The 25,385-nt window shown below is 36.9% G+C and overlaps 2 protein-coding genes across 5 annotated transcripts in view; both read right to left on the bottom strand.

Moving 5' to 3' along the window:
• The window catches only part of LOC127966053 (multiple C2 and transmembrane domain-containing protein 1), a 28,613-nt gene extending 26,252 nt beyond the window's left edge, over positions 1 to 2,361 (bottom strand). For 2 of the 4 annotated variants that reach the window (XM_052566876.1, XM_052566874.1), the window contains exon 1: positions 1,535 to 2,358. In XM_052566876.1, the coding sequence (XP_052422836.1) occupies positions 1,535 to 1,999 (465 nt within the window). In that variant the 5' untranslated portion in view covers positions 2,000 to 2,358. Of the gene's footprint in view, positions 1 to 1,534 lie in introns of all 4 variants that reach the window. The other 2 variants (XM_052566875.1, XM_052566877.1) reach the window with 2 other exon arrangements.
• Positions 2,362 to 12,860: 10,499 nt separating this feature from the next.
• On the bottom strand, positions 12,861 to 22,570 carry LOC127966056 (septin-5-like). Its single transcript, XM_052566878.1, has 11 exons — positions 22,344 to 22,570; positions 20,542 to 20,632; positions 19,283 to 19,369; positions 19,078 to 19,201; positions 18,863 to 18,997; positions 16,984 to 17,101; positions 16,775 to 16,876; positions 15,183 to 15,279; positions 14,895 to 15,030; positions 14,708 to 14,807; positions 12,861 to 13,875 (listed from the first exon to the last, which is right to left on the bottom strand). The coding sequence occupies exons 2-11, from the start codon at positions 20,549 to 20,551 to the stop codon at positions 13,813 to 13,815; spliced, it is 972 nt and encodes a 323-aa protein (XP_052422838.1). The 5' UTR covers positions 20,552 to 20,632; positions 22,344 to 22,570; the 3' UTR covers positions 12,861 to 13,812.
• Positions 22,571 to 25,385: the final 2,815 nt, after the last annotated feature.

Genomic DNA, 25,385 nt, shown 5'->3' on the forward strand with positions numbered 1-25,385 from the left:
GCTCTTAATTCTGAAATACACCTATTTACTTTTAGAAAATATTTTTTTTCTGTGTCATAAATAAGAAAGAAAGACATACTGTACAGGTTTGTAACAACCTGGTGTTGAATTAAGTCTTATTTTCTGGTAAACGATCGCTTTAAGCAAAACACACCACTGCTGCTATCAAAAAAACAACAAAAGAAGATCTCTTTTGTTTTTTTAGATTTATATGTATGCAAAAAATGTTTAAGCTGTGTTTATGGATCTCTAAAATCTGATGCACATAACACAACTAATTAAATAAAATGTGCTAATAAAGACAGTAATTCACTTCTGCAACCTTACTCAACACTTGGCACCCTGTTTGGCTTTAAGCCTGTTGTATGTGTTTGTGTGTCTTTTAGGCAAGTTCCTCTTCCTGCAAAACCAGCTTGGCAAACACCCCCAGGAACAGAGACAACTAACTGTACAGTGCCAACATGACTGAAACTAACAGTTGTAGACAAAACTCAATGTCAAGACTAAACTTTACAGTTTTAAAAGGAAACTTGTGGAAAAAAGGCTGACACAAGCTCGTTCTGGCGCATGTCCTTGTGTGAATGGGAATCTGACACGAGTTTGACTATGCAAACGCATCACTTTGCATCTACAAATGTAAAAATGACCATGCACAAAAACACCTGATTTAGGTAAACCTTGGTGTGCACCCATTAAAGGCTTAAATGTGTATGTGCAAGGTCAAAGATATCCACATGCATGCATGCAACAAAAAATGACTGACTACTGATAATAATGAGTTCTGGCATGACTTCTGATTTGGCCTTGCAATTAAAAAATATTACAGTGTAAAAATAATTTTTTTCTTGTTTGTTTGTATTCAAAGCAGTTGGTAGGGTGCAGACAAAAGTGGGACATCAGGTAAAATGAGACAAATGGTCTTGATCGTCAACTGCCCTTTAAACCCAATCCAAGTCATTCTGAAATGTTTCCATTTCTCTAACATCATTCAAGGTGGATGTGATCAAGCTTCAGGATCTAACGGATTTCAGCCTGTGCATTAATCTGGTTTCAGATGGTGTCTATCTGAATGTGCTGCTCATTTGTGGTCTGCTTCAAGCTGGGATGTTTGAGATTGACTGGGTACACCTTTGATCAAGTTTTACCTATAACAAATGAGCTTAAACTAATATAGCATGGCTTTTCCAGTAGGAAATTTGCTGTAACTAATCATGTTTCTTATAAGAAAATGTATGTGTTGTAATATTTTGTAGCAAACATATTTTCTATAGCCCTGAATTTAGTTTCACATTTGCTGATGACTCATTTTACCTAAAAAAGTCTATCACTACTAGAAAGTAGGCTACTCTAAATATGTTTTAATACGTTTATAATTAGGAAGCTGCAGCGTCACAAAACCCTACAATACTAACAATCTATTTTTCTAAAACATCTGCAAATGTTAAGCATAAACTATCTGTATGAGATAACTGCATCCATCACATATTACTGCAGTGCTATGGCAAAAACTATTATAAATTATAAATCATCTTACCACACTTTTATTGATCTCTTCCTCCAAACCATTCATCACAGATTCATCGGTGCATGTGGACCCTTGCAGAGCAGGTTTATGTTGAGACTGCACCAACTGGGACAGCGTCGGTTTGGAGCTGACTGTTCTTTTCAGCATCTGGATCTCCGCACCGAGCGACGCTGCTGCTGCGGCCGCCGTACCGACACCCTGCTCGGGCGAGTCGCTGCGCGTCCTTCCGCTCTCGGCACCATCTGGAGCGGCTGCTGCGCTGTGCAGATTGGGTTGAGACGAAGACATCGTTCGCTCCAAACCATTTGGTCGTTTCTTTTTAAATATCCAAAACCCGCTTTCCTGCTTTCGGTCTTTTTTGCCCAGTTTGGGGCTGCTGGTGAGTTTGGGTCTGCCGTGGAAGGATTTCCACAATCCTCGCTGATGCTGATGATGGGATGGAGAAACATCATCCATGTCCATATTCCCCTCCATATGATCTCTGAAGTCTCCTGCCGCGTCCCAGGCAGATATTTCGGTGAAGTTAATGTTGAAAACATGCAAACCGATGCAAATAGCATTTACTTCAGTGTTGGTGTGCTCAGCAGAACATGTTGAGTGTTAAACGCATGTTTGATGCGGAAGTAGAGTGATGGAGAGGCAAGTTTTCTCCAGATCACATCTGCAGACCTTTCATGGTTTTATAATACGAGACAGTCTCCCAGACAAGTCTTTGGTCCTCATCCACGCCCAGTATCTAAAAAAAATGTTGCTTTGGTATCCATACTAAATAAGTAGGCTATGCTATTTGTGATCACGCAACGCTTCGTTCCTGCCCACCGAGCTGTTATTTACATGCACCTCTGTTAAACTCCTCCTATGTTCTGGTCTGTGTTATTCGACACGACGTGATCGAAGAATGTAATATGCAAATATGTATGCAAAAAAACAATTTACTATAAAGCAAACATGTGGACTTGGGGGGGAGGGGGGTATGTGACTGTATCAGGTCCGGCGTCAAGGGGGGTTTTGCACCCCCTGCGATGATCTTAAGCCACCACTGTAGTTAGTTGTCAGATTCGGTGGCATAGGTGGTAAAGATTGTATCAAACTCATTTTGACGCGTTCGACGCGTTCGAATCTGCCTTTTGGCTAACTTTTTTTCTCCCTTTTCAAATTTCATATCACATCAGAAAAGCATCTATTTTTAATAAAAATTAAGGAAATAATAAAAAAGTATCGGGTAGGGTTAGAGTAGGGAGGGCTTTGTCTCATAAGGTGGAATCCTTTTAATAAATTTAATTAAAATTAAAAATGTACACTCAAAGTTATTATTGCATACTGTTATTGCATATAACATATTGCATTATGTATTACAATGCTTGTTTATAACGCCACCTTATTTTAATCGTGACTTAAAAAAAAAAAAATTGCATAAAGTTTGAACCAGTTCTGATGTGCATCGGGCCAGTGCAAAATCATAATGCAGTGGTCTTCTTTGCGAATAGTGACGATAATAAGTAATACTAATCACTTTGTTTAATAGGCACAATCAGGGGTGGTTCTAGGGTGAGTGGAGATCCGGGGCTTAGCCCAGAAAAATCCATGTATGTGACTTTTTATTTTAATAAATCAGAAAGATTTACCTTGTTTAAAATATACAAAAACAATAAAAACAAATGTAAAACATTTTATTTAAAGTATTGAGGAAAATACACTTGTTTTTTGCAAACAAAAATTAAGAATTGCAAAACAAATGAAACAGCGCGAAAGCAATGATTTTGCAATAAATATTTTCCATGGTCATATCTATTAATTTATTTGCAACGCTGCTTTTATGTTGCTTGTCAGTCTAGTTTGAGCTTGCAATGCCATTTTTCCTTTGCACTTCACTTTTCTGCACGTCTCTCTTTGTGGCACTGTTTTGACGTGGGGGCGGAGTCAATGGACGGGGGCGTGTACAACATGCCTCCATGGAAGTGACGTCATCGGCCCCAGACGCAGCTCATTTGATTCAGTTCGGGTGTTGGTAACGGGTTTGCGAATCATTTGAGTCAGTTCGGGAGTTCGTAGCGAGATCGCGAATCATTTGAGTCAGTTCGGGAGTTCGTAGCGGGTTCGCGAATCATTTGAGTCAGTTCGGGAGTTCGTAGCGGTTTCGCGAATCATTTGATTCAGTTCGGGAGTTCTTAACGGGTTCGCGAATCATTTGAGTCAGTTCGGGAGTTCGTAGCGAGATCGCGAATCATTTGAGTCAGTTCGGGAGTTCGTAGCGGGTTCGCGAATCATTTGAGTCAGTTCGGGAGTTCGCAGCGGGATCGCGAATCATTTGAGTCAATTTGGGGATCACGAATCATTTGAATCAGTTCGGGAGTTCGTAGAGGAATCGCGAATCACTTGAGTCAGTTTGGGGATCGCAAATCATTTGAAGCATTTCGGGAGTTCGTCAAGTATAGTCAAAACTAAACAAATCGTGCCTAAAAAGTGCACGCATCTAGGCTAATGTAAAGTTACATGATGAAGTCATACTTGTGCGCGTGTGCATTTTGAGTGCGTTCTTTCACTGCATTATTCGGTGTATTAAAATGCATTTATGAATGCATGTGAATGATCACAAAATTCAAGATATAAACCCTTTGTGCCAAAAGGGTTCTTTCTTGTCATTGTAGAACCTTACTAGCATAAAAGGTTCTTTGGAGTTGAGTAAAGAACCCTATGGTTCTATATAGAACCCCAATGATCCCTTTCTTCTAACAGTTTGTTGTCATAACCAAGGGGTGGTTCTAGAGTGAGTGGAGATCCGGAGTTTAGCCTAGAAAAATCCATGTATGTGACTTTTTATTTTAATAAATCAGAAAGATTTACCTTGTTTAAAATATACAAAAACAAAGAAACAAATTTAAAACATTTTATTTAAAGTTTATCCCTTGTATCCTGGCACATATGCTGATGTTGTGTCTCTATCTCACTTTATTTTGTCTCTTTCTCTGTTTTATTTTATTTTCTAATCAAGCCTGACTGGCTACACTAGTCCTGGTAGAACAGGGATAAGAAGCAAACATTAAGCAGTGCACTAACACACTCTTACTCTACAAAGATATACCGGTCAAAGGACTTTATCTCTGTGTTTATATACACTTAAAGCCAAGTATAATTATAAACGCAGGGCTCTATACACTTATATTTTTGAAGGAGCACTTACACATCACTTACAAATTGCGTAAATAATCTTATGAGGCTAATGTATCAAATATAAAATTTGGAATACAGAAATATGAAATTATAAAAAAAAATAGAATGGTACTTTGCTACTAGGTGGCGGCATGCCACTGCCTTAATGAGTGAGTCTGTGAGTCATTTAATCAATGGATTCATTAGAAACGGATGATTCATTCTGAAAAAAAGTACAAAAGTTACTCAAGCAAATTTATTCAGTAAACACCACTGTGTGTTGCTGCAGGGAACAACAACATGCTTTGTTTGGAACCATTTCCTTTGCGAAATATGTCTTTTTTTATTATCTTAATGTTTATTGAATTGTTGTCCTGACAGAAAAGTCTGCCACAGACAGTGCTTAGCAAACATTATAACCGCTCTGTGTGTGTGTGTGTGTGTGTGTGTGTGTCCGTGTCCTAAAGACTGTGCTGCGCAACCGTTAACTGTTAGATGTTCAAAATGAAACGTTAAATCAGCCACAATTTAAAACCGAAAAAGAAATATAATACTATGATTAAAAGTTACAGATACCTGAAGCTGTTGTATCTTGGCGTTTAAGTGTTTTGGCCGGGGGGGGGGGGGGGGGGGGGGGGTTACTCCTTTTTTTTTTGAAGAAGAAGAAGATGAATTTTGAATAATACATTTTAATTTTCAAATAAATTGATCTAGTAAAATACTACACGCCAACAAACCGCCTGCCTCCAAAAGATCTCATTTCATTGGCTGGATCGTACAGACGCTCATCGATGGTTGGTCAGTTTACATGTCAGTCATAAGCACTAGAATCAGTGGGCGGTTTTCGTGGGGTGTGAATGACAAAGCGTAACTTACTTGGGTAAATTTACAGACACTGTGGACGTGAGAGTCGAGAGATATTTATTTATTTAAATTCGAATATAAATTACTTTATTGGGCATGAAAACTCATTGATCGCATGGAGGTAATAAAAACATTCGGGGCTTTACTGAAAACATTCGGGGCTCCAGCCCCCTTAGCCCAGCCCTAACCCCGCCCCTGGGCACAATTAAATTATATCGATACAAAAACGCACACTAACACTAGTGTTTAGGTCTCTACTGAGCAAAAATGGGCGTTTATGACTTTGTGGGTGTTTTCAAACCGCTGGGTGTTTCTAAATCATGTAATCAAAATGATCCCCCTTACCCAACCCCACCCCTAAACTTACATCACTATGACGTCAGCCAATCAGGTATCATGGTCTAAAAACACCCCGATTTGTTAACTCCCATTACTTTTCTGCAGACCTATACTTGTTTTGAACCAATAGAGACAGAGCGACACACATCATAATCTGAAAACCACACCCACTGTGTGAGTGTGTGTGTGTGTGTGTGTGTGTGTGTGTGTGTGTGTGTGTGTGTGTGGTTGGGCTGGCCAATCAAACGCTCTCCATTGACTTTCTATTACCGACTTGAAATGACTTGTAACAAAAATCCGAGTAATGCCTAAATGCTGCTATGTGACAATGTGTTGTTATTTTTGCTGTCTTTGTGTACATTACAAATATTATTGTCATCGCTTCATAACATTACAGTTGAACCACTTATGGCAGATGGACTATTCTGACGAGTCGCTGCTGTGTAAGTTTACAGTGTAAGTTACAGTAACTTTTCTTAGCAGTCTGTGCTATGGGACAGTCTCAAGCCTCCCGGTTTTGATCCAAAATATCTTAAATAAATTATCATAAATTGTGTTCCAAAGACGAATAAAGCGTGGAATGAGGGATTTAGTGATTAATGACACTTTGATCACTTTGGGGTGGAGTATACCTTTAACGCTTGTTTTTTGGTCGGTCGACAGCTTATAAAAATGTAGTATCTGTGTAAAGCCCCTTTCACACTGCACGTCGGACCCGCAATATTTCCGGAACATTGCCGGGTCGCCTTCTGTGTGAAAGCAACCATGTCCTGGGATTGATTACCGCATTAAACCCGGGTCGGGGACCTAGTAACATTGCGGGGTTCGACCCGGGACGAGCGCTGTGTGAACAAAAGCCAGATCTAATTCCGTGTTGAAGTGATGACGCTTTTATCGCGCAACTCTTTTACCGGCTGTTTTGAAGGAAGATCAACGTTCACGACGAAAACATATGTGCAAACTGTAATGAAGCAGAGATCAGTTAGTTCCTCACTTTCCGTGCTGACGCAGAGATCGTTTGCTTCCTTCAGTGAAAGTATAACGTGCCTAGCGTTTTCGACTGATTCCCGCTCCAGAAGCTTGATTTTTTTGCTTACACTTCCAAACTCGTTAATATGAATGTTTTTAGGCTTAGTCCACACTGACATTTGTCATGCACTATGGTTTTTGTTAATAATTATTATTCTTTCAGCTCTGCTGCTACTTTGGGCTGGAACAAATAGCAATTCAGGCTACCAACATTATTTGCATGACTAATCATTTTTGTCATTCCAACTGAGATGCATTGTGCTTATCTGTGTAAAGGAGTTCACATGTGAGAGTATTTCTTATGGCAAGCTGTTAATGCTCACCATGGTCTGCCTACTTCATGTGATTGATGCAGTGCTTTCTCTACCAACACTTGCTTCACATATCTGGCTGCATTAGGAGACTGTAGCATACATTATTGTGCACTGGAAATGTTTGGTGTTTCATGCTACCAAGCAGTGGTTTGTATGACTAATCGAGCCAGTGTTAGTTCAGTCAGGCCACGGAGGCATAGGCTGCGACCAGCTAATGCAGTGAGCTGTCAAATAGCTCCAATCACTGCCATTCTCCATTTAGACACAGGACATATATAAGTGGCACCACTGCTCGGTAAGCATGCTCAAACGGTTCGCAACAATCCCTCCCTCCCTCTCCATAATAAACATGAGCATATTACTGTGCACCTTCTGGTTGTCGTCTCTTTGTTTCAGATCACTAAGGCTTTCAAGTCCCAGTTTGTATGGACCTCACTGAGGTCCACTGAGAGACACTCATCCTCATAACCAAGCTACAGGATAGATGTCCCACTGCCACATCTACACGATTACCACTGTTCACTTTTAAAGACATTATTTAGTGTCTTAATTGTCATGTATTTCCAAACTGATGGTTTCAGGGGGTTAATGTTTAAGCTCATGTATGTTCAGTTAATTTGGGAGCAAGAACCCCCATAAGGAACCATACCGCCAAAGATAAATTGTGTTCAGTAAACTCAAGTAACTTTCCAAAGTGGTCCTGTCTGAAATAACTCTGTTCTTTTTTTTATTTGGATTTGCGTCACCTAACATTGTGCTTGGGGTAAGCAGTTTCAAGATGCTGACACAGAAGTTCATTCTGTCTCTATCTGAAATAGAGTTTGGTTTGGGACCATCGATCCAAGGATGTGTACGTCTGTACCCAGATCGTCAAGAGACTCAAGAAGCTCCCCAGGCTTTCTTTTGGAATAAGGTTTGCCAATACTGTAAGAACTTCTCGAATGCAAGGTGAATGGATGTGTCTCTGGCCTTTTTGTGGTCTAGGGTTTAGGGTTTTAGTTACCTTGATGATTGGCTGATATTAGCTCAATCACACAAACTGTTGGGAGCAGCATTTCTGGCACTCAAACGGTTCTTACACCGATTGAGTGATTGTCACATTTAGGTCAAGGACAGCTGTGGTCTCATACATGGATTGTCAGAAAGGCAATCTGTGTTCTTTGAACACAGACCAAGTTCCTTTCGATCAGAGCAGTTCATGTCCTAGGTCACTTGAACTCAGGAATGGAATTACTCTTGAGACAGTGTTTGGAGGCTGGAGAATGGAGATTGCAGCCTCAGGTGATGAGTCTCGTATGGCAGAGTTTCGGCCAAGAGGAGGTGATCGTTTGCTTAGAGCATGCGCATTGCTCTTTCTGTTTTCCTTGTCTCCTCCGTTGCCTCTGGGTATGGACGTCCTAGCTAAGATTGGCCAGGACCAGTCTTTATGCCATTCTGTTGACCCATTTGCTTCCAAACAGTTCCTTGTAGAGTACTGGTGGTAAAAGTGGAATGTATTTTGTTGGTGGTGCCGTCTGGTCTACTCAGACGTGGTTCTTGGAATTGGGTAGTCTGTTAGCCCGTCCCCTTTGGGAGTTTCCCCTTGTCCAGGACCTGCTGACTTAGGCTCAGGGCATGATTTGGACATCCCCATCTGGATTTTTGGAAGTAATGGGAGTGGCCCCTGAGCGGAGTTGTAATGTGGTCTATCGGCAGAGATTACGACACTATTCTTAATTCTAGGGCTCCCTCCACGAGATGCTGTATGCCTTTAAATGGAATCTTTTTGCTTCCTGGTCTAAGCAACACAATCTGGACCCAGTCCATTGCACTGTAGGGAACTGCATCTCTTAAGGTTTATGTGGCAACCATACAGGGGCATAGCCATCTTTTCAGAAGTGAGGGGGACAAAAATCACACACACACACACACACACACACACACACACACACACACACACACACGCGCACACACACACACACAGACACACACACACACACAAACACACAAACACACACACACACACACACACACACACCCACACACACACACACACACACACACACACACACACACACACATATATATATATATATATATATATATATATATATATACATAGTGAGATTTATTAGCTCTGTCAAATAAAAGCCAGTAAAGGTTTCAGTTTATGTGTATGCCTGCATTATTTTGACGGACCCATTTTCAAGAGACGAAAGTTTCCTCCAATGGTTTACAGCCCCTCTTACTATATATATATATATATATTGTTAAATAAATTATAGAAATTAATGCTTTATTTAGCAAGGATTCTTTACATTTATCAAAAGTGACGATTAAGACATCATTTTACAAGAGATTTCTATTTCAGATCAATGCTGCTCTTCTGAACTGTCTACTCATCAAAGAAACTTAAAAACTATAAAAATTCTACTCAGCTGTTTTCAGCATTATCATAATATGAGTTTTTTCTTTTCTTTTTTTAGCAGCTAATCAGAATATCAGAATTATTTCTGAAGGATCGTGTGACTGGAGTAATGATGCAAAAAAAATCAGCTTTGGAATCTCAATAAATAACCTTTTAAAATATATTAAAATAGAAAACAGCTATTTTAAACAGGCTAGTAAAAATATTTCTGGATCAAATTAATGCAGGATCAAATTAATGCAGGTGAGACTTCTTTAAAAAACATTAACAAGCTTACTGTTCAAAAACTTTTGACTGGTAGTGGATACTATAGGCAACTGTAATTTTTCTATAATTTCTAGCTTTTAAGGGGCTTAGAAATCTATAACTAATGGACAATAACAAATAATAATGATTTGTTTTTATACTACAAACACTTTTTTATCTCCTATACTGTAATAAATGCTATGTCAATTAGCACTGAATTGTTCATATACTTTATTTATCACCTGCTGGAGATTTTTTTGGACTTGAAAAAAACGAAAACAGCTGTTTCATACAGCGATAGCTGGACGCTGTTGCCCATATTAGGAATTTCCTGTTATGAATTTCTGCTTGAGGATGCCTTCCGGCTTCGAGTATGAATGAAACACACACACACACACTGCAGGAGAGTTTAGCGCTCAGTGATGTTCATTTCGCCTTCTCGGTCCGAAAAAACATCAGGTCAATCGCAGACAATCCTGTATCTTTGAGTTTAAATCTATATTTATTCACACCAGCTCTTGAAAACCTCTATACGAACACACTTGTCTGAAAAAGTGCGGGAGACGAAGTTCCGTGATGATAAAAGTGGGGGGGACACGTCCCCTGTGTCCCCCGTGTAATCTACGCCCCTGCCATATCTGCTGAGAATTACCCATAAGAGTTTCCTGTTTAATGCAGGGGTCGAGATTCATTAGGACTTTCCACCATGCACAGATTCCTTTTTGGGACTTATCTTTCATTTGGAAGGCCTGGCAGGCCATCCTTTTGAGCCGTTTATGTCTGTGCCAGATAACTTTTGATCCTTAAAGGGGTCATATGGTGCAAATGCTCGTGGTGCATAAAGAAGATCTGTAAAGTTGTAAAGACTAAAGTCTCAAACCCAAAGAGATATTCTTTATAAATGTTAAGACTCGTCCACGCCCTCCTAAAATGCCTCTTTTAAACACACCCCCACATGTCTACGTCATGATGTGGGAAGATTTGCATAACACCACAAAAATGTTCATGCAAGGAAAGAAGATGTAACTTTTATTCTCGCTGCAATGTTGTAGCCGCTGGCGCCATGTTGTAGAGATGCGGTTTCGTTGTGAAAGCAAAAAATACTTTGTTTGGCCTTCCAAAAGAGGAAACAACTAGAAATCAGTGGTTAAGTTGTATTTACAACTCTGTTCCAAAACAGTTCATCACAAATATTCAGATGTGTGCAGCACATTTTATGGAGGACTGTTTCCTGATCCTGGGAGAGAAGACTACAATGCCAGCGATTCTGACTCACAGTCTGTAAGTACGTTTACACATGTAAATGATTTGCCACTGATAATTCAAATGTGAGTTTTGAACAGTGTTGCACAATAGCGCTTGTTGTTTGTTGTTTCTCCGATCACAAATGCAGACATGGTTTTATGTTTACATGGCGTGATGCAACGCAACACATCAAAACACATTATAAGTCATAAGTCATAATAATTCAGTAATTATGTCCCCACTGGATGCAACAAATGGCTAATTTGTAATGGGTTTTATTGTTTTTGTCTTGTGGTGCCAGTGTTTGGACTGGGACACGCATCACAATAACGCGTAACATTTCCTTCACACGCTTGAGGAATACGGCTGATCACAAAGTCCTGGATAGATAGCCAATCAGAGCACACCTCGCATTTCAGATCGATGAGCTTTGTAAAAAAAAAACGACACGTTTCAGAGAGGCAGGGCATAGAGGAGAAACAATAATGTACAGTGTGTGGAAAATAAAGTGTTTTTTTAAACCTTAATCCGCATAAACAAATTTAATTACACTAAATACACAAAATAATGTTCTTTTTAGCAACACCTTATGATTCTTTTAAGAGAATCAGAGAACTGGGCATCTGCAGGCTCTTATCCGCTCCTCTTGTGTGGAATTGTCTCTGGGGCTGGTTTAAGTTTTACTGTTGCCTAGGCCTAAGTTAATCCTGACTCTGCTTTGACTCCGTTCCGCTTTCAGCAAGAGGTTGGAGGTTTTTTCCCTTGCTGATGTGGGGTCAGTTAGTGATGTGCAACTTCTGAGTCTTGCCCGTTGAGGGCATTGAAGATCTATAAGTTGATCGCACAGCCCAGTGGCATGGCTCTACAAGTTGTTGGTGTGTTTTGGTAAGAGCAACGGGTCTCCTGTCACCAAACAGAGAATGTCACATTGATAGAGGAGGCTATATCTCTGGCTTATGAGGCGCATGGTTTGACTTCACCTCTAGGGGTGTGTGCTCATTCTACAAGAGTAATGGCTTTTTCTCAAGCTATCTTTAAGGGCCTTCGATGAATCTTCGATGGAATGTCTGTGTTGCGGCAAGTTTAATCAAGTTATTCTGTCTGGATGTGAGGTTGGCTCCTGGCTTCCGGGTCTCTTACACTTGAGTAGACTCTTTCCTCGGTCTTCCAGCTATCTTAGGCATGTCAGGCGTTATAGTATTGCATTCCCATAGCGATGATGCCATTGCAGCATTGAAGTGAAACTATGAAGGGGAACTTCTTGGTTACGTTTGAAACCTTGGTTCAATGAGAGTGACGTATGCTCGGGGCGGCGCTAAGCGCTATTAGCCAATAAATTGGCGTGATTGTATAAGGGCTTCAGACCTTTGTCACACCGCAGGTGTTTCCAATAGCAATGATGCCATCACAGCATCTCGTTCCCCATTTAGGGAACAAAGGGTACATTCATAACCAAGAGGTTTTGGTTGGAAGTTTTTAATGAATCAGCGAGTGTCTCAGAGAATTAATCTTTCGAATCATTCTAGTCAATGGGATGGTTCTAAATCCCCACCAGTAGCGCACAAGCATTTTAGAGTCAACATTTTATGTATAATTTCAAAGTCATATATTTTAATACCTGAACCAATGTCATGGAAAATATAAATTTGGCTATTAATGACATGAAAGTGGAATTATATTATGAGAAATCTAAAAAAAATATATATTTAACAAAGGTGAAAAGATGTACAGACCAGACAGGTTTACCACAGAAGATGTTTATTTTTCAAAGGAATCATGATAAATTGGACATGGTGCATTTGTCATGCTTATAGGAATAGCTTGAGTAAACACATACAGGGCATATAAATCAATATCTCAATGCACCCATCTTAAACCAACAACAACAGGTGATATAAAAGATGTCGGAACCTATTTACATATACAGATTGTCTGATATACATTTCGTGAAATAATATAAATAATTAAATGTTTTAAGACTGGAAAATTCATCCTTAGTGCTATATTAAAACCTAAATTACATAAAACGTTCATATATGTTCAATCCTTAAGGTAGACAAAAGGTTGCATGGATCGGTGAAAAATCTCTTCAACATACAGCAAAGATTGCAATTTAAGGTGCTCTGAAAAGGCCTTCAGAGACAAATATGCTTTAATACTGCAAATGTATTAACCTTGTTCAAGCTTATTGGTATAGCTCTTTTAAAAGTAGAAAATTGCTCAGATATTTAGTATTCCACTCAGTGCTCTTGTTTTGTCCAAATCCAAATCACACCCACACACACACACACACACACATGCACTCACATTACTAAAAATAAAATAAAAACTGGGATAGAACAGCAAACCAAAAACGACATTTGCCATGTCTGCTGTGAATAAAGCAGCCGTCTTTGCCATGGAAACAGTCATACAGCATCACATGGACTGTACAAAAGTGTGAAAACAACTTTTAGTGTTGCCAAATATTTTAACTTGGAGCCTGGTATTAGATATCAGGCTCAGGTGAAGTGACCCTTTTAACGGAGTGCTCGACACATGCATTCATATCTGTGTGCTGTGTTTGACATACAAATACATCTGTTAGCTTATCTACTGAAAATCTTTCAGTGTGATGATGTTAAAGTGTTATGTGTCCGCTTGTGTAAAAGTGCAGACATGTTGAAATCAGCAGGTTTTGCTCAGGGGGGCGTTCACAGGTCCTGTTCGTGCATCTGCTGCTGCATTTTTTGAAGCATCTCCTGCATCCTCCGCAACTGTGAGGGACAAAGTCAGTGATATTAGGCAGATTCAGCATTTAGGGTTGCAAACGAGGCCTACAATTAACACTAGCCGAGCACCAAAGGTGAATAAAAACCGGCGTTGGTGAGTATATGAAACCCGAGAATTGCAATATGGTTTATCGCAATTATCAGTTTCCAAAGCTTGTGTTACAATTATATAAATAAGTATTCCTGAAAATGCAACAAGCCCAAACATCTTACCAAGTTTATAATGAGAAGGATTTATAAATCTGTGAAGCATTTCAACAGAGAAGTTCCCTGCAGTTTTACGCCAAAATAACAGCTGACATTTAAAAGCAAAGAAAAAAATCAACCATAAATATTAGCATTGTAATTGTGATGTTGTGATATAAATTAAGAATAATAATAATTTGGATTCTTATAAAAGTTTAATGTATTATTATGAGATACTTTACAGTTAAATAGTATTACAGCGATATTTATTGATTTGTTTATTTTTAATAAATAAAATTATTATTATTTAATAAAATTATTAATATTACTAATAATAATAAATTGCAATTAGATTTTTCGCCTATTTGTTCTGCATGATTTTTTATGAAACAATGCAAATACATTCTAATGGCTGGTAAAAAAAAAAATATATATATATATATATATATATATATATATATATATATATATATATATATATATATATATATATATATATATATATTTATGGCAGGTAAATTTTCTCAAGTCACTTATGATTTTTAGGTTACTAGTTTTGTGCTCAATGCCACATTTATAAAGTAACAGCTAAGAACTGAAATGACTTTATTAAGCAGGACAGCTGACTGACCTCTTCATCCTTCATCTTTATCAGCTTTTCTGTCTCTACGTCCGGGGTGGACAGTGGTATTGGGATGGGGCTCTCCACACGATTATCCTGGCTAAGTTTGCTGGTGGAAACAGAACATCTCATAAGTGATGGCTGTCAATGGCACAGTATCTTTTTCTATGATATTTAGAAAAGCAGTGTGACTTACCTTGTCATTTGCTGTATGCACTGTGCCCTGTAGTTTTCATAATGCACGTCACACGTGATGTCTTTCAGGTCGTGCATGTGTGAGCGAATCAACATGTTCCTCAGCTTGACAAAATCACAATGGGACTGATTCTCCACTGTGATAAAATAAAAAATAAAAATATGCACACAAATCTTTCAAAACCTTTTAATACATTTAAGGTTAGCTGGCACATGGTTGGGTAAAACTTGTCCACACAGAGTCAGTCTCATGCAAAACATAGATATTCAAGTCCAGATCCGTACTGACCTTCCACAATGCCCCATGGGTAAAGTCTGCCTCTCACCCGCTGACCTTTGACCTCAACTATCGTGTTGCTCCCAATCACAGCAAATGGAGTGCACTCCTGAAACACATAATTTTTGCGTTAAAATTGTAATGTTTTTAGAGATTAGATAAGTTAGTGAAGTTCTCTAAGAAGAGTTGTTTACAGTCGTCTTTCCAAAGATGGCGATGTATTCTATTGTTCAGGTGAATTTTACTTTAAATGGAATTGTATTTTATTTACTTACATTATTTTATTTACTTAAATTGTTAATATTTTTTTATTTAACATTTTCCATTAGTTATTTAACAGTTATTTTTTTTGAAGACTCCATTGTTAGGGAGAATTTTTTTTGTTAGGTTGTTATTTTGTTCTGTTTTGTACTTTAAGGCGGGCGTACATTATTGTATAAATATAAAATATTGATATTGTTTAGGTGGACACAAATGTCTATAATGACGTGGGTATTACAACGTGGTTTTATTACAATTACAAACATGGTTTATGAGGACACTTCCTGTGCCCTCGTAATGACTTAAAAAATACTAATCGGTGTTTAATTGACATTTTAAACATGCATTTTTGATGGATAGAGGTAGTGTATGGGGATATAATAAACAGTTTGTACAGTATAGAAAACCATTACTCTTACGAGAGAGCGAGAGAGCGAGAGAGTGAGAGAGATAATTAAAACGCATGGTACACACGCTGCTAGACACATCATACAGCACTCGTTGTTCCTTCCAGAGTTCAGCGAGTTTATCCTCCTGGTAAATAGTCCATATTCGCTTGTTCAACCGCACACATTCAAACCGATAGCTCACAAATTTTTTAGACATGTTTAAAAATGATCGGGAGGTCGGGAAGTGCTCGTAAGCCACTCTGCTCAGCTCGTAATTCCTCGCACATGATACTAGCCGCGACCATACGAGCATACACCATTTCCACACGACTGAAAAAAACTCGTATGACAGCAAAAATCGCAGTGTACGCCCGCCTTAGTCAAGTTCTCCAAGATGATTTAAAAGTGTACATTCATAACTAAGCTGGTTGTTTTTTTTTTGTGTGTGTGATAATGATGGACTCCCTTTTCAGGTAAAATATATATTTTTTATATATTTCATTATTTTATTTTATTATTATTATTATTTATTTTATTGTTTTTTTTTATATTATTTATTATTTTCTTTATAGTTTCTGCAGGAAAAGTTAAACTTACAGTAGATTTTCAAAACATTGTGATTGATTATTTTATACATTTTTATTTTTATTTATAATTTTGTATTTTATTTTTGCTTACAAATTCTATTACTATTATTATTTGTGAAATTTTCTGGAAAATGTGCCAGAGGAGTAGTTACAGCATATACCAGCAGTCAAAGCTTAAACCCCTTAATGGAGGCGGCATATTTGGTTTTGGATGAGTGACTTTAATTCTTCATCAAACTCCTAATGGTTTTAATCTGGCATGGACCCTGTGAACCCGACACCAGCCTTGGATGGAGCAGTGAACATCACTTTTCTTGTCTCGAGTCATTAATTACTCCAGCATTGGTTTATGAGGCATGATACTGACCTTTAGCTCTCGGTCCTGTTGCTTGAACTCCTCGTCCTCATCGGAATCACAGTCTGGGAACTGGTACACTTTGATTCCGAACTTCTCGATCTCCTCCCTCACCTTGAATAGAAGGATGAAAAACACTGGTTACGTCAGAAGCCCTGAGACATGGAGCGAGGACGTGGCGTGATTGTGAATGTGAACAGAAACATGCTGATCTGCTTTACCTTGTCCTTCATCTTCCTCATCTCTGCTGGCGTCTGACAGTCAGCCTTGGAAATGAGTGGAACCACGTTCACCTTGTCCTGCAGTGCTTTCATAAACTCCACGTCCACGGGCCGCAGCCTGAGGGGGAAAAGAGAGAGAAAGTGGGCTTATCCCCATTTATTGCTTTAAAAAAAAGAGACATTTTGAGTCTAGAGGCCATATAACAATAAGATTTTTTGTTCACTCATGATCAAGTTTTATGAAATGCACACAAGTATTACTATTAAAGTATTTATTTTAAATGTTCTTGAAAGAAGTCTCTTCTGCTCACCAACGCTGCATTTATTTAATTAAAAATACAATAAAAACAGTAATATTGTGAAATATTATTAAAATGTAAAAAGTTTTCTTAATATATTTTAAAACAGTTAATCATTTTTTTTCCTGTGATGTGCAGCTGTATTTTCAGCATCATTACTCCAGTCTTCAGTGTCACATGATCCTTCAGAAATCATCCTAATGTACTGATTTGCTGTTTAAGAAGCATTTTTATTATTATCAATGTTGAAATTTCGCTGCTTAATATATGAATAGAAAGATCAAAAGAACAGAATATATTACAAAAGGATTATTTTTTTTTTACAATTATAAAATGTCTTTCCTGTCACTTTTGCATCTCAATTTAATGCATCTCCTCTGAATAAAATCTAAATCTAACTAACCCTAAGCTTTTGATTGGGATTGTATCCTTTAATTTTAAAATTATTATGCTCATTCATAATAGTATTTAAAGTACTCGGAAACCATTTATCAAGAAATAACTGTAAATAGACCTTGCGTAAAAATAGTTTTTGTTTTGTCTGTTTTTTTAATATTATTGAATAATATTTTTAGTGCTGACAAATGATAATTCACGATTAATTGCACCCAAAATAAAAGTTTTTGTTTATCAATCAATCACCTTTATTTATATAGTGCTTTAAACAAAATACATTGCGTCAAAGCACTGAACAACATTCATTTGGAAAACAGTGTCTCAATAATGCAAAATGATAGTTAAAGGCAGTTCATCATTGAATTCAGTTATGTCATCTCTGTTCAGTTGAAATAGTGTCTGTTTTAATTTGCAATCAAGTCAATGATATCGCTGTAAAATTATATCGTAGTTTACATAATATAAATATTAAATGTACATTTTATGAATTTAGCAGGTGCTTTTATCCAAAGTGACTTACAGTGCATTCAGGCTGTCAATTTTTACATATCATGTGTTCCCGGGGAATCGAACCCCGAACCTTGCGCTTGCTTGCTTGCTAGCGTAGTGCTCTACCAGTTGAGCTACAGGAACACTATATATAGATATATATACATATGTGTGTGTGCTGTGTATATTTATGTTTATATAAATACAAACATATGCATGTATATATTTAAGAAAAATATGTTGATATATAAAAAATATGTTAATATATTAAATATATTTATATATAATATAAATGCATATGCATATAAAATTATCAAAATATATACTGTATGTGTGTGTGTATTTATATATACATAATAAATATATACAGTACACAAACATATATTTTGGATGCGATTAATCGCGATGTGCGGTTGACAGCACTAATAGTTTTTTATCCTTTTAATAATTATTTCGAAACAATTTTATTTTGCCAAATTTAACATGTATTTACATTTTTCATGTATTTTATTTTCATTTATGCATTTGGCAGATGCTTTTATCCAAAGCAACTTACACAGCATTTAATGTATTTTTTTAAGGTATTTTTATATCTTTCTTTTTTTTTTTTTTTTTGTGCATCCCCTGAGAATCAAACCCATATCCCTTAGTGTTTGAGTGCTTTTATCTGAACATAATTTATTCAGCTGGATTACCCATGTCCAAACGGAGGGATGAAGTACAAGCAGCAGTGGACACGGTTATCCTGGATGTTCTTCCTGTTCAAGCCACTTTCATCCCGAAAATACTGTTCAAACTGCTGGTCAATGTGGTCAGTAATGGCCTTCCAGCTGAGGATTGAGACAAAACATCCTGTTAACAGAAAACTGCCCAATAATTAACAAATCTGAGCTAAGCTTGAAGTACTTACCTCTTTGTATTATTGACAGCATCTCCAAAACCTGGTGTGTCTATAATAGTTAGCTTCAGCTTAACGCCCTTCTCCTCGATGTCAACCGTGTGTTTGATGATCTCCACGGTCTGACTGATGCGCTCTAAAAACAAAATGTGTCTTTTAAATGGCATAATTTAAACTGCAGTAAGTTTGTGAGTATGGGAGCAGAAATACTGTATACCTTCAGCGTTGAGTAGTTTTCTGTCCTTGTACAGATCAGTGAGGAACAAGCTGTTGATCAGGGTGGACTTTCCGAGACCAGACTCCCCTAAAAAACAACGAGTCAATGTAAACATGCAGAAATGCAGTTTTTGATCATGTGGTCAAGGAAGGATTCAGTCCCCCATCTTTATCTGTCCTCTTTCCATTATACGAAAAAAATAAAAAATAAAAATAAAAACACATTTTATATCCCAGGGTTATTATAGTTAAATCACAATAAAATTAAAACCAATAAAAACACATTTTCATCACTTGACAAAACATTTGTTAATAAAAAAAAAATACTACAAATAAAATTAAAAAAACTTTCTATTTCAGTTACATTTCTCATTTTAAGTTAGTTTAACTTTATGTTCTATAAACGTATTTAAAAATATATATAAACCTACATATAAAAAAGAAAGAAAGAAAAAAACACTTAATATGACAAAACTGAAAATCAATAAAAATTACTTACATTTTTATCTAAAAATAGAATACATAAAAATGAAAAATATTTATTAATAATATTTTTATTATAATAATATTATTATTAATAAACACTAATATTTTCTCAATTCTACTAAAATAACACTGTTACCTGCTGTTTTTGGTAATAATCAGTGTCATTTGTTTTATATACTATTATAGTATTTATTAATATTTTGAGTATTCTATGGAGTAATTTTTTTTAATGTTTCAATTTAACTTTGAAAATGTATATTTAGTTCAGTTTTAGTTTTAGTAATTTAATACTTTAACTTAATGTAATTCAGTTACCTGCCAAAGGAATATTTTTTAATTTAATTTAAGTTTTTATTTTATTTTAAGTTTTTCATTTAATATTTATATTTTATTTAATTTTTATTTTAATTAAATCGGATACTCCATCCAAAAATAAAAATTCTATAAGAGTCATAGTTTACTCATCCTCATGTTGTTCCAAACCTGTAGGCCTTTCTTTCTTCTGCATGTGGAATACTAAAACAATTTTTTTTTTGAAGAATGTTAATAACCAAACCATTGATTCCATTGACATTCCATTGTTTGGTCACCAACATTCTTTAAAAGATTTTCTTTATTTTTGCCCTACAGAAGACAGAAAATCATGAAAACATATAGAAAAGCATGGAACAACTTGAGTAAATGACAATAAAATAATAATATTTAAAATATACAATATTTAATAGTTTTAAAACGAGTTTGGATTAAAAACAACACTGGTGATAAGAACCTCACCTGCCACCATGAGTGTGAAATCAAAGCCTTTTTTGACCGACTTCCTGTGAACCTGATTCGGGAGGGTGGCAAAGCCAACATACTCTTTTTCCTAAAACAATGGCATATAATGACATCATTTAATAGCGCAATGCTAATGCTACCACATTAATTTCCATATCAAAACAACTGTACAGTATGCAAAAATGGACATCAGCAAAGCAAATCACGTGATAGCTGCAGGATAAACATGAATCCAAGCACCCAACCCCCAGCCTGATACACGCCACGCTCACATCTTTACTAGGGCAATCCCAGAATTCCTGCCATGTTTCATTGTGCTTAGAGAGTCTGTGCGGGAGCGGCCAGTGCCGAAGGCCACACGGTCCATATTTACAATATTACATAATTTATCCTATTATATAAAACCTCTCTGCTGTCATATAGAATCATAATGCTTGGTTTGCATCACAGATGTGCAAAATTAGCCCTGTTTATTGGTCCAATGCATCTAAAATGGCAGCAGAATATGCAAATGTGTTTTACATACCATGCAGGATCTGTGTTTGTATGAAACACAAATACAGTGAGACTAACTAGTGTTTGTTTTTGAGAAAGCATTATATTATATTACAAAGAAAAAAAATAGATTCTCCCACTAGGCTTCATCTCCAGGATTGCTCGGCCTGTCTGGGAATCAGGGAAAGAGGTTTATCCTCACCCAGAGGCATGGATACTGGATTTTGCTTTCATGCACAACTGACAACAGTCTCAGTCACTGGAAGCTGTGTGCTTGTATTCGTGGGCGTTCACAGAGAAACAAGACAAGAAATGAATTGAACGTTTCCTAGCAGACAGAGGCATTAGTGTTATTTTCATCAGTCACCCAGGCTGACTGACAGTTCGCCAAGTGCACATTTAGACATTTACCAGTGCACAGAGCAGACCACATGAGTATCAAAATTGTTCAAGATTTAAAAGGACTATGAAATCTGAGAAATATCGCAAAACAGTGCAGCATTTCTTTTTAAAATAGGCATATAATAAATCAACTAGGATATTTATAATTTTAAAATACTATATGGGAAATGTAATCCCAAAAATGTAAAGAAAGAAATACAAAATTATAGTTTGCATGAAGTAAATGAACCCTAATTTTGGAACTAGAGAGATTTTTGCATTATGAAATTTAATCAAATTTCTCCCCTAATGCTTATTACGGTAATGCATGAAGAAAAAAAGGTGTCACAATGCAAACAAACATTCAAATTCATTTTCTTTCTGCAAAATAACATTTAGATTTTGAGGTACAATGTCTTTAAGATTCATGCATATAATTAAAATAATTATGTAATTCCATTCAGTGAATTTTAATGAGCATGTTAGGACTAGTGCCTGGTGGTATCAGCATCTTTTTCATTGTCCTCAAATGATGCAATGCATGCAGTTCTCCTGCTTGCTTTACAGTGAGGTCAAACTGAGATTGAGATGAAATATGGGACACTGAAAGCTGGCAGTGAGGATTCGTTTCATGCATTGAAAATGGACAGCATCTATTAATTTTGATGGATAGGTAATCTGCAACTTAAATATCAGACCCAGTATACACAATATAATACTTTGGTGTTCATTGTTACTCTCACACAACAGATGTAAGTGAGGCAGGAAAAGTCATATGAGCAACATGGCTCTATTCATAGCAACCTGGCCCACTGTCCCAGAAACATGCAGCATGCGCGCAGATGTGAATCGACCTATGGCAAACACACAGATACGCAGCGCATTATTTAAGCTGATAATTGCAGAATAAAAAGTAGTCTTACATCTGCATCTTCTGTTGTGTGATGCGAGACGCCCGCAGCAGGTGAAGGATGCAGACGCCCATGGAGGCGTAAAGAAATCCAGAGCGATTGATGCAAACAGACAAATTATTAAATATTGCAGTTATTTCAGTCACATACCGGTAACACTTCACTTATCTTACCTGATTTCACCGCCCTGCTCTTGTACCTCGCGCTGCTCGTCATCCTGGCTGCTTTCAGAACGCCAAATCGCACATCGCACTATGGAGAAGGCGTGCTCATTAATATTCATTAGCCCAGCCTTCTCCATTGGACGCTCACCGAGGAATGTCTACGCATTGGATGGCAGCCGCACAACGGAATCCTTACTTAATTAATATTCATGAAATGAGGTTTCGCCATAGTAGGATTTTTATATTGGTTTGGAGAACAGCGGGATAGATAGATAGATAGATAGATAGATAGATAGATAGATAGATAGATAGATAGATAGATAGATAGATAGATAGATAGATAGATAGATAGATAGATAGATAGATGTGATTAATTAAACAGTAAAAAAACACAGTACATATTTGTATTATAATATGTTACAAAAATGTAAAAAAAAAAAAAAAAAGAAAAACTTTTGAACCGACCTATAAGTGTACGTATTAAAAAATTTAAATTTGAAAGAAAAATAAATACATTATTTTAGTATGCAATACTTTGATTGATAAGCCTACTGGATTTTGCTGTTTAATGTAATAATAATAAAAAGATGGCTTATGTAAATGGTACTCCCAGTACTGCATCATGTTGTAGAGATCTGACACGTGGTGGCAGCATAACATCATATTCAGTTTGTGTGACTCTCACAAATGTTTACACTACAATGGTTTGAATGGATGCATGTGAGACAGCCTTTGTGATCCATTCTAGGTCATGCATGTATAGTCATGCATTGTGATTTTCCTCACTGAGAACGACAAGCAAAAGGAAGATGTCCGGAGAGCAACACAATAGTGGGACCCTGCTCTGTAAATACTGCCCAGGAAACTGTGTGAGAGGTAACCAGGCCAAACTATAGGGAATTGTTTCTCTCCGTGTCAGAAACGTAGCGGTTTATTTATTCTAGGAACACATCAAAGGCTGTTTAAATTAAGAAGATGCTGACACTGTAATCCTGCTGGAGAAGTAATGAAGCATGCAGGCCAGTGAATGAATTTGAATGAGTTTCCTCTCATCGTTTGAAGTGTGTTGAGGAAATAATGTTGATATCCCTCTGTTTGCCAGTGCTTTGAAAACATATACCAATATTTTAATGGATGTATATTTGATAGTATCTACTATAATAGATCAAACTATTTAAATTTTATTTGTTTTGAAGTGCTTCAGATTTGAGTATGGGTCCTCCATCGAAGCAGGATTAATCAGCGCAGGCTGTTTCTTCAGTACAGAGGACTTGGTCAATCTAAATGCATTATAATCTTGTCAGACCATTTCTATGGGAACTTGAAGGCCGACATCTCACTGTATAGTCCTCAAACAAAAGAGCCTCCTTTGATCCATCAGGAGGTCTGCAGACCTAGTCAGACTTGTTGCTTCAGCAACTTTTTCTGCTAGATTCACAAAATCCGATCCAGGGGAGACTTTTCTTTCATGTAATGACTTTTGGTGATTTGATGCGATTCACTCAAAGCACACAATATAGTTCCCTCTGGTGCAGTTTGTAATTAATTTGGTTTATTCTTATTTTAGAGGAAATTTCAATCTCTCGTGTTGCTTCTGAAAGAGAAATGATGCAGTTATGTTGTTTAAGTATCAACTCATGAATCGGGCAAACAGTTTGAAATATCTTGCCAAGGAAAAATACAAATAGAAATAAACCACACTGTTCCTGATAGCATAAATTGAAGCATTTAGTCTTGGAAAAATAATATTTGGGTTCTTTCCAACAGGTATACTGTACACTACTGTTCCAAGCATTTATATTATGCTTCTGAACGAAGTCTCTTGTGCTCACCTGGCTGCATTTAGTTGATCAAAAGTGCATTAAACACAGTTATATCGCGAAATATTATTTAAAAGACTACCCTTCATTGTCTTATATGTTCAAATGTATTTTATACATTCATGCAAAGCTGAATTTCACGAAAGAGTCACAAAATCATCCTAATATGCTGATTTGATGCTGGAGAAACTTTTTATATTGTTATCAATGTTGAAAACAGCTGTGCTGCTTAATGATTTTGTGGAAACCATGATACATTTTATTTCTAGATTTATTTATTTGATTTTTTATGAATAGAAAGTTTACATGAAATCGAAATCCTCTGGAACATTATAAATGTTTTAACTTATCTTTTTCACCAATTTTTCTTAATAAATAGTGTGTGGCATTTTGCATATGAAGTTTTACTAATACAAAACAGCACAAAGGATTTTGGATTTCATCTTTTGTTGCAATGAAAAAGTCTAAACACCAAATGGCTTTAGATGACCTGACTTTAAACTTGTTTATCTGATATCATTTTCAGTAGTGCCAGAGTAGCCCCATAAAGCGAATTGAGAAATTAAAGACAAATCTGGACGATCTCTAGTTTGTAATCAACTCATGTTATAAACAATGGTCCAAGTGCAACACAACAAAAACATCATAAAAACAGCGAGGCAGCGCTGCAATCGCTCATGCGGCCAAACTAGAACAGGAGCAATCTGGAGGAACACAATGATGGGAAAATCCTGTAGAAACAGTGAAATAATCCATGCTCACCACCACAGTCACCTTCCTGTGCTTCAGTGCTAGTTATTAGACAGCAGCCAAACAGATAAAGCTGCAATTAATAGTTCATCCAGTTCTAAACAATCACAGTATTTGGCAATCACACAAGCATTGTTGTTGTACTTTCATTCTTCAATAACCTTGCTAATTTACCATTGGCTTTCTCTGTTGAAATATGACTATGATGTCATCATGCTTCTCTGTAATTTCATCTAAGCATTTTCTCTTTCCCTGGAACTAAGGCCATTGTTGCCAAGCTTATCTTTACATACATCAAAAATTATTAATAATGTCTTTCA

Source organism: Carassius gibelio, chromosome B10, assembly GCF_023724105.1.
Source record: "Carassius gibelio isolate Cgi1373 ecotype wild population from Czech Republic chromosome B10, carGib1.2-hapl.c, whole genome shotgun sequence".
Lineage (NCBI taxonomy): Eukaryota > Metazoa > Chordata > Actinopteri > Cypriniformes > Cyprinidae > Carassius > Carassius gibelio.